Below are 9,694 nucleotides of genomic sequence, written 5' to 3'. Positions count from 1 at the left end.
TCTTACCACCCCGATCATTTTGGTACAGTCCCTTAGTTTATCAGTGCAACTGTCAGAGTGGCATACTGTTGGTGTAGTGTAGATTAAATCTCTCACGTATTGATTGTGAGTGGCGGGAAGGCAGATTTTCTATGTAAATTAAAGGGTTCAGGGTAGAATTTGGTGCCATGATCAAACAATTTATTAACACAGGATATTGGTTTAACAAACTCAATTGAGTTTTTGACCTTTTTTTTTTTTTTTTTTTTTTAAACTAATGGTCCACTTTCTTGCTTTTTATAGCTTTCAGCCGTATCCTGCCGTCTTCCTTAGCAAATGAAGGTTAATCGGTTGTAATGGAGATGGCTCGGTTGACATCTATTGTTCCATAACCAGTTTCATGCTTACTGTAGGTCACACGATGACAACTGGGCCAACACCGTGACAAATAAGCAAACTCCATTTGCGGAGGAAGACTGAGCAATTGTGAAAAAAGCTAGTACATGACATTAGTTTTTTTTTTTTTTTTGGTTTTTTTGTAACACACAGAAGATTTTCAGGAGAAGAGTTTAAAAGTCTTCCTCCAGTGACCTCATCACTTGGTCCATGTATCAGCTAAAACACTTAATGGGTGTTACTCCCAATTTGACCTGTATTGCAAATGTTTTCAACTGTGTGAAATCACTGGAGGAAGGCTTTAAAGGCATCTGAGGATCAGAGAATGCCTTTCAAGTAGGAAAACTGGTTCATTAATAAAGTTCTGAGGTCTTCAGGTGTCTGCACAGCTTCAGTGCTATGGCTTTGGGTCCTGCTTCATGTGATCCAAATGGACACTTCCTCACTCTGCTGCTCGCTTTGTTTGTTGTCCAGTTCGGTGTTGTTGTGGATAAATAAATTCAGCTGATCGCTAGTCTGCTGCTGTGTCCTGATGAATGACAAATGGCCTCACGGCGTCGAGCCAAATTATTCTGCCAGTTTCCAGTGCCAGTGCCAAACAGTCGTGACCGTCCAGTCGGGAGAGGCCCCCCTCGTCAGCTCTCGGTGGAATCTGAAAGAAAAGAGGCAGGCATTTTTAGTAGGAGCTAAGACAGTTTACGCTCCTTTTAAATAAGAGCAGCTCCCCAGACTGATGTAAATCATATTGAGAATTCAAAAGTGCTGCAGAAGAGCATCCTAAATTCTTAGCAGTAAAAGTTTATTTAAAGTCTTGAAGATAAAGGCAGACTAACACTGACATTCAAACTAAGTTTTGCCTCTTGTCTCACCTTGAAAATAATGAGGTGAGGATTCTGAAAATGGCTTCCTCAGTCTGCCAAACTGTCTGTTTGCTAGCCTTCAGGATAACATTTGAAGTGTAACAGGCTTTCTCAGGGATTCTAAGACCTGAAAACAATAGGAAGGAGAATCTGGCCAACTTGATAGGTGGGCATTAGGTAGAGTAGACCCCACCATTTGGTCCAACAACTAACTGGATTACTGATGGGAAATGGAAAGAGGCTTTAACTGTTACATGCAATGGGAGTGAAATTGTTTCCTCTTTTGTTACAGCAGCAAATCGTGTCAGTGGTTCTTTAAGGTGACATCAGAGCAACTTGAAGTGAAGCAGTACAAGAATTTCACATAATCACAACTGGATTCTGCCATTAGCCCTTTTCTTACATGGAATATGTAATATTGCTGGGCTAATCTGTCTCTGAAAGTTATAGCGTTCTGTTACTCAGACATGGGTGTCCATTATGTCAGTGTTCCTTTTGGCTTTATTCAGGCATGAGAGGACATTTTACAGAAAGAGCCACAATACTTTGTGTGATACTTGGTACCTGCAAAGTGATGAGTTGAATAGATAAAAGAAGAAGCTCAGTGATTTATATTTTGAGGCCTTGATTAATGACCATCATGAGTGAGAGGGACACTAGACCCCTCTTCTCACAGTCAATCCCCTTATACATTTTCTCATCAAAGTCCTCATTTATTAGTCAGAAAATTCTTCTGTGTATTTTTTAAAGGTGACCAAGCATAAAATTAAAACACGCTACGTTGTGACTTTTCGTTTGCTCAAATGATGCATGTCAAGCCTTCTGACTGCATGACTGAAAATCTTAGATATAAAAGGAGACAGCTGGCGCTGTTATTGTTGTGATTATAGACTGATCTGACATTTGAAGAATCTCCTCAACAATATATAATTTTCTTTGAGCAAATCAGGATAATTTATAGAGTTAAGATTCATTTATAGAGTGCTCTTAATAAGGACAAGACCTGCTTAATTTGCCTCACTGCATATTTGTCCTTGTGCTGCTGTGGACTTAACATTAATCTGACGCCATTCAACTCAGACTTGCGCTGTGTTGGAAGTGTTACACCAACACTGAAAGGTCCGACCCGGTAAAATTACCTTCTGCTGTTTTTATGTGCATGACTACGGAGATTGTGAACGCTGCCAAAATACTAATGACCTACACACAGTACTTTGCCTGAACGCATCCTGTGTAGACACTGACAGAGAACTGACGTTTTTGCTGCCCTACTGATGTGCCATTTCCACTATGGTAGCTGTGTGGACACATTGTACACAGGACTGTCACTTTTGTGGCTTTTTTTTTTTTTTCTTCCAATCAGGGCTTCTATTAATATTTCTTACTTTAAAGTGTATTAGTAGCAGTCCTCCCGTAAAATTGATGTCACTTTCACCATTTCCCCACGTGAGGATTTAAATATTAGATGAAGTCGCATCCATACACACATTAAACTTTGGAGCATTTCTCCAAAAATGATCCTTTCCACTTATATTTGATAAACGTTTAACTCGCTACCATCAGCTGTTGTGTAGCTGTGGCTCTGCTACCCACCAGACAACAACAGACCTGCCATATGTTAGATGGCCCGCAGGTAATTGAGCTTTTTTCAACATATAATTATTTCTCTAAGTAAATATTTGCACCTTTTTTTTTTTTTTTAATTGTCATTCAGCTTACTCTATATGGAGAAATGAAGCAAACAGAGATTTTGGCACCGAGCATCTGAACAAATTAATGATCAAAACTGAGTATAAGCAGAAAGCGCCAGCAAGCACTGCATGAAATAGATCTGAAGCCGAATGAGGGAAGATTTGATTGTAATCCATTCTCTTGGACACACGGCCTGTTTGTGATGTGTGTGCAGAGGACAAGCTGAGTGCTTACTCATAGACAGCGGTTGCAATTTTCTTCTGTGGGCTGCCGTCTTCACTAGAGCCCACTTTGAAGATTTTTGTTCCTTCTGGGTCATCGGGGCCCTCGTGTGTTGACAGAATCCAAAACCTCATGACGATGAAGCAGAACTTTCTGCCTGCACAGAGAGAGAGAGAGAGAGAGAACCAGAGTCAGCAGAACTGAAGCTTCAAACAGGCATGATAGGTCTTTTCAGCAATATCCTATGTAGTCACACATTCAGAACGTTTATATCTATAGTCCTCTGTAGATACAGCTGAGGGTTAAGTGCCTTGCTAAAGTACACTTTACCCAATAGGTGTTGAGGAAACCTGGTGGGTTTTTTTTTTGGTTTTTTTTTGGTTTTTTGGGCAAAACTCAGATATGCGTGACTTGTAAGGGAGCACAGGACCTGAATGGGTTCAAGGAGCTTCACATCAGCGAAGTTTGACTCCAAATTACAGGCTGTCCGATTAGTGTTCTCTAACTACTCCGGGGGAAGAAAATGGACAACACTGCAGGAAATAATAGTGAATGATAAAGACCAGCTCTGAAACTGAAGTTATGAGTTTGCAGCGTCCTTCTTGGGAAGAGAGCATGAGCGGTTTTACGACCTTGAACAAATGGGATCCTTTTACTAGCACTCTAACTTGGTAGTGGAGCAGCTTAACTGGTTTGCTCAGTTAGTGAAGGACCTCCACTGACCAAAAGGTGACCCTGGCAGAATGCATATTTCAACTCAGGTGTCCTGAAATCACCTCCTCGCTCAAAGTGTTCTCATTGTGTAGGAAAACTAATAGTACAAAACTCACCATACTGATCAAAGACAACAGACACGTCCTCCGGAAGCACAAATATAATATCATCCATTGTGACAGCTAGCTGCTGTCTCTGAGAATTAGTGAGAGACCTGCACCTCTTCTCAACATATTCTACCATCTGGAGGGGGAAAAACAAAAAAACAAACGAGACCATCAAAACAAAAACTGACGAGGTGATGGATTATATTTCATCGTTAGACCCCTGTGATGAATTTGAACATAAAGTTGTAAAGAATTTGCAGACATTGTAAAACACTATAATTGGATTATTTGTGCGACAGGGGTGTTCTTTTTTGGACATGAACACAATGCCCCAAAAGCACAGGAGTCTAATTTGTCTAAACATTTACCACATGCTCATATACATTTTGGAGTTTCCATAGTACTAGCGGACCGTAAAAGTTCTACATAAGGTTAGCGGCCTACAGGAAGAACAGGCAATGGTAAAACATTTATTTTTCATCTGAATGTATCCCTTGTTTGTGACTTCACGTGCAGCATGTGCATGATGTGTTACCTCGTTGGACACTATCCCCTTCAGTTCATGGTATCTGCCACCGGACATCACGTTGGAGACGTGGACCAAAGCCTGGGATGGGTGGGGAACAAGACGGGTGTTTATTCACCTGCATCCTGGTCAGTGATGTTAGTGCCTCAGTTCCCGTCAACGTAAACGTGTTTGTGGGCCGCGCTGGTTGCGTTACCTTTTAGACGCCTCGCTTTAAAAAAACCAGGGTGGGAACCTTTGTCTTTTTTCTTTTGTCTTCAGCCGGGCAATAACAGGCAAAACTCGAATACACAACGTTAAATCTTCCATTAACTGTCTGGTTAAGCAAACAGTCTCACTGTGAGCTGTTCTGGAGCATTTTAATCATATTGCATGGTCTTCATCAACAGAATGTGTTGATATATTGTAATTGTAGAGGTTCAATTTGCTCCGTCTGCTGCTGAAGATCGTGTCATATGACCAAAAGCTCCAGAACAGCTACTAAATGACAAGAAGGCCAGATTTTGCTCATCAGGAATCATTTGGTTCGATCAAAGACAAATACAGTTTTATGAGTTACAGTTGCTTTGCAGATGTAGTTGAGATACACTGTCTTTATAATTTTGGGTGCGTTTTCACCATATTAATCTATTATTAAAAGCTAGAAGCCAAGAACTTGGTCTAGGTCTTGTAATACTTCCCCTCTGGCTTTTCATCTATCTCGTCCTAAGTTTGACCTCTATGAAACCCCTTGCGGCAACGTCAAAAAACCCCGCGTTATTCATCATTTACATTTGAGGAATCGCAGGAGGCTTTGGAACCAGTGCCACATAACCTGAGAAAATAAAAGGTGGTGTTGAAGCGTTGACCATCTTCTTACTGTATCGCTGAATTAGCAGTTAGTTAGTAGGAGGCCTGGTGGTGCCTCTGTCAGAAGTTACCTGTTTTACTCCCCTGTCAAACTCCGCAGAGTTGAGGTCTAACTCGAAGTACAGATCGATGAGGTACATGACGACTTTACACCGGATCCATGTGATCGGGTCCGGGATGCCGACCACAGTGATAGCGGGTTGACCGCCGGAGCTCCCCGCCGGCTCGTCGGCTCCAGGCTGGGAGCTGAAAGCTCTGTGTTGCTGACCGGCAAACGCGAACCACCGCCTGCAGAACCTCCGGCCTTGTGCTCCGGGCTCGGCGGCGAACGTGCGCGCAGGACGCGCACACACGCCCGCCCACTGCCGGTGCTCGACCGGCTGCCCGCTGCGGGCCGGGCCCCTCTTCCGGGCGCAGACCCCGGGCCTGCACGCCGCCAGGCCGCCGAGCTCTCGGCATGCAACGAGGCTGACGATCCGCTGCATCAGAGCGAGGAGGACGCGGCGTTACACGCGACGCGTGACCCGGGGACCGAGGCTGCAACCGCCTCCATTGTCGCAGCTGGCTTAGGTAACCTTATGCAACTCACCCCATGCTGTACCCATAATCCTTATGCCGTACGCGACGTACACACACATGACTGCTGCCTTCTAGTACTGTTGGAAATGCAGAAACGATCAGGCGGAGCACTTCATTTTGCTCTATGTACGGCGGTGCATGGTGTTTCTGTCTTTGGCTTCTTTTTTACTTCAAATTTGCATCTTTCTTTGAATGAATGTTTGTTTTTCTTTTATTTTTTTAATATGTTGCTTATGGGACTAATAGGCTGCTGCTGCTCTTCGTTACGCCTGCAGACCAAAGGCTGAGGCGGGTGGAAAAGTTAAGGGATGGGACCGAGGCGTAGTAAACTATAACGGTCAAATGTTAAAATACAAACCTGGCTTTTTTCTCAGAAAGTGATATTATTATATGCAAGCACAAACAAACTATGTACGGTGCGTGGGCTCTATCAGCTCTGACAGGATGACTCACATTACACAAGATATGATTTACAAAGACAGAGGCCTGATCTTCTGACACTAAATGTTATCACAACGTTTATATGACTTTATCGTTACTTTTGTTTAAATGTCAGTGACCAGCTCTGTCCTGTCTGTTTTTCTAGCGGCACGTGAAACGTGTGGATCTCTTGTTTCATTTCGAGGAACAATATTTGTACCGGTCAAAGTGTTTTACATCTTTATGTCTGGGTTTTGTTTTGTTTTTTTTGTCCGAAGAGACATGGAGCACTTAAAGGCAGCAAAGTGGCTTTACCGATTGAGTCCAGTAGAGGGAGGTAAATATCCATTTATCTGTCCCATGTCCTCCGCGTGTGTGTGTGTGCGTGTGTGTGTGTGTGTGTGTTTCTGCGTGTTATAAAGTATGAGAAACTGCAAAAACAAACTTCAAGTGTCTGTGCGTGAATGTATTATTAATGCAAAAAGAGAGAGAACACCTAAAAACACAGTAAAAGTGCTTGTGCAAAGAGCACACGCGCGCACACACACACACACACACACTCTCACACTCTCTCACACACAGACACACACACACTCATTACAGAGCCAGTTGTTCCTACGGGCCAGCAGTTTCCGCCCAGGCTTTGTTTTCTGCGCAGGTGCCTAAAATGATTGTGCGAAAATGTGAAATTTGATCAGCAGACCAAAACATCATTAAGTCCCCGCTGTTCTCGGTGATTACAGGTCAGCGCCGTTTTCCCCGTCGCTCTCCCCTCCCTCCGCCGCCGCGCTCGCACGCACGCGGCGGCGGACACCTGCGCGCGCGGCCCCGCCCACCTGAAGTTCTCCCAACTAATTTTATTTATCAATAATTAGCAGCGCGGCACTTGGTTATTTGAGATTGCGCCCAGACACAGGAACCTTTCCGGAATGTATCACAGTAATTATGTGCGTCAGCTGAGAATGCTTTTTACATCTGCGAGTCGAATGGAGCAGAATATTAACGACTCCACACTGGGTGGGATTAATTGTTTGGAGAATCTGCAGATAAGCACACAAGTAGAGAGAAACAAAACAAAACAAAAAGAAGAAAAGAAAAAAAAAAAGAGGTAGAGTCCAGGCCGCTGTAATCAAGACCACCAGGTTTAGAGCGAGGAGGAGGAGGAAGAAGAAGAAGAAGGGGTGAAGAGAGGGTGGGAGACGGAAACAAAGAAGGATCGAGAAATAAAAGACGGAGGTAACAAAAGAAACTCAAAAAATAAAAATAGGAGAAACCTCTTTAAATGTGAGATCCCATTAAGGCCAGTGAAACAGGTACATCGATGCAGGAATGCTTCGGGCTAGTTTGTGCCAATCAGAATAAACAAAACGGAATCTAAGTACGCACAATTTGAGCATAATATTCGTTAAAATAATAAACATCTTTCAACATGGTGTCTCTCTCTAAGGCAGGGCCAGCAGAGTAGTTAATCATGTCAGACCTGTCTGGGTTGATATTGTTCTTAACTGATGCGGTTTTCCCCACGGATATGTAGTTAATCAAATTGCCGTATCAACTTCCATGCGGTGACACTTTCGGGCCCCTTAAACTGTCTCGTGAAAAACTTGTCACATACAGACATACTGTACTTTTTTGTTTTTGTTTTTGTTTGTTTGTTTGTTATCGAGGTTTGCTGCCATTCAGAAAGCAACAGAGGGGAAAAAAAAGCCCATACTGTATGAACAGATTGATTTAAAGAAGCCAGTTAAAAGCCAGCCCCCCCCTCGATCATACCACCGAGGACGCCAGAGGTCACGTCGTCTGTGTTGTTTGTGGGATTCAGAGCTTTCAGCGGCCTGAGCAGGACTCTACATTCCTCACATACGGACAAATTACAAGGCTGATTCTGATATTCCTTTTAATGTGACAGCTTTGAGGCGAGCGATTCAGTTTAATTAAAACTAAAGGAAGGGACCTAGATTTTCTCGCCTAAAGTTACGGTACATTCTTTGAAGTAGCAGTTGGACCATTATCCAGGGAGATAGCATTTACAGAAAAATATAACTGAACAGTTAAATGAATAAATGTTGTGGGACTGCCAGTGTTATTCCTCCACTTTCTGCTCAGCGTGTCAGAGGCCTGTAATGTACTTCAGAGCCACAGAGATGGTGTGTGTGTGTGTGTGTGTGTGTGTGTGTGTGTGTGTGTGTGTGTGTGTGTGTGTGTTTGAGAGAGAGAAAGAGCTGTAATGTTGCAGCCGGTGTCTTCATTGAGCTCTTTCCTCCGCTGAGCCACTGAAAGGCACTGTTGTCCACAGCTGAGCTCCCGGGCAACATCCACTGACAGGGATGAAGACGTCGTGTTCAACAAACCCCCAGAGCGTGTGGGGCAGGTCACTGTTGGAGCAGAGGTTAGATGTGGTTTCATGATGAGGCAGCTCCGTGAGAAGCACGCGAGGCTCCGGAATATACAATCTGACTTTTTCAGGATAAAAATCAATCCTTGAAAAGAGTTTTGAATTTGAATGTCTGACATTGAAGCTTTGGCGTTCATGTGTAGCAGGTGAAACTCGGCCGGCAAAATAAATCTGTCGCAAGGTCGCAGGACGATTAACGGCACGAGAAAACAGAAACACGTTTCAGCTCCACAATATTATGACTCTATCTAAAATAGCTCCCCACTCATTATATGGTGCATTTATTTACCGTCCGTTCTCAAAAATTCACACAACTTAAAAACAACAACAAAACTAGCGTCTGTGGCATGTACACTCCTTTCTGCTAACAACCCCACCATGCATTTATAGATGTGAAAATTACAGTGCCGTAACACTACACCTGTCAGTGGTATCGCAAAAGGATGATGATTTATGAATGTCTGAGAACACACTTCACTACAACCGCCGAGTGTCTGTTATATAGCGAGGAGTGAATTGGGGAGGGATTTTACGTTTATTCTGTCACATTTTCCTCCAACCTTCGTTTTTTTCCCACGTAAATGATGGAAGGTTCAGAAGAGAAAAACGAAAACCGTCCTTCTGTTGAATTGGTCACACCCCAAGGACGTGTGCAACCTCTGTCAAGGGGGTTGCAAGTTAGATAGCCACAAGTCACAAGAGGTTGGGGGACACCGTGGCAACATATAATATGTCTTGATTAAATTATACATGATATAAAACTGATTCATGTGTTTTACGTCTTTTCCTGCAACTCGTTTGCTCTGATTCCAACTTGATAGTTTTGACAATATTCCATAGGGAAGTGATAATGGGCTCAAAAGAGCAGATTTTAGCTTTTTTTTTTTTGTCTTTCTTCATTATCGGGCTTATAAGATAACTTGGTCGACTTTTCCGCCGGAAAGGATAGCATGTT

The 9,694-nt window shown here is 43.2% G+C and overlaps 1 protein-coding gene across 1 annotated transcript; it reads right to left on the bottom strand.

Annotated features, from left to right (window-relative positions):
• Positions 1 to 250: 250 nt before the first annotated feature.
• si:dkey-82o10.4 (uncharacterized protein LOC797793 homolog) lies at positions 251 to 5,848 on the bottom strand. The gene is made up of 5 exons (XM_040118706.1): positions 5,417 to 5,848; positions 4,506 to 4,577; positions 3,980 to 4,106; positions 3,162 to 3,306; positions 251 to 1,027 (listed from the first exon to the last, which is right to left on the bottom strand). The coding sequence occupies exons 1-5, from the start codon at positions 5,828 to 5,830 to the stop codon at positions 943 to 945; spliced, it is 843 nt and encodes a 280-aa protein (XP_039974640.1). The 5' UTR covers positions 5,831 to 5,848; the 3' UTR covers positions 251 to 942.
• Positions 5,849 to 9,694: the final 3,846 nt, after the last annotated feature.

Source organism: Xiphias gladius, chromosome 22 (genome assembly GCF_016859285.1).
Source record: "Xiphias gladius isolate SHS-SW01 ecotype Sanya breed wild chromosome 22, ASM1685928v1, whole genome shotgun sequence".
NCBI lineage: Eukaryota > Metazoa > Chordata > Actinopteri > Istiophoriformes > Xiphiidae > Xiphias > Xiphias gladius.
The sequence above is the reverse complement of the archived record's forward strand: the minus strand, read 5'-3'. Positions and strand labels throughout refer to the sequence as shown.

Excerpts from the sequence above, each read along its gene's own strand:
- si:dkey-82o10.4 (XM_040118706.1), bottom strand. The coding sequence starts at position 5,830 with ATGCAGCGGATCGTCAGCCTCGTTGCATGCCGAGAGCTCGGCGGCCTG. Across the intron at positions 4,107-4,505 it reads AGGGGATAGTGTCCAACGAG|ATGGTAGAATATGTTGAGAA; the intron begins GTAACACATCAT and ends TTCCCCCTCCAG. Across the intron at positions 1,028-3,161 it reads ATTGCAACCGCTGTCTATGA|ATTCCACCGAGAGCTGACGA; the intron begins GTAAGCACTCAG and ends CTTTTCTTTCAG.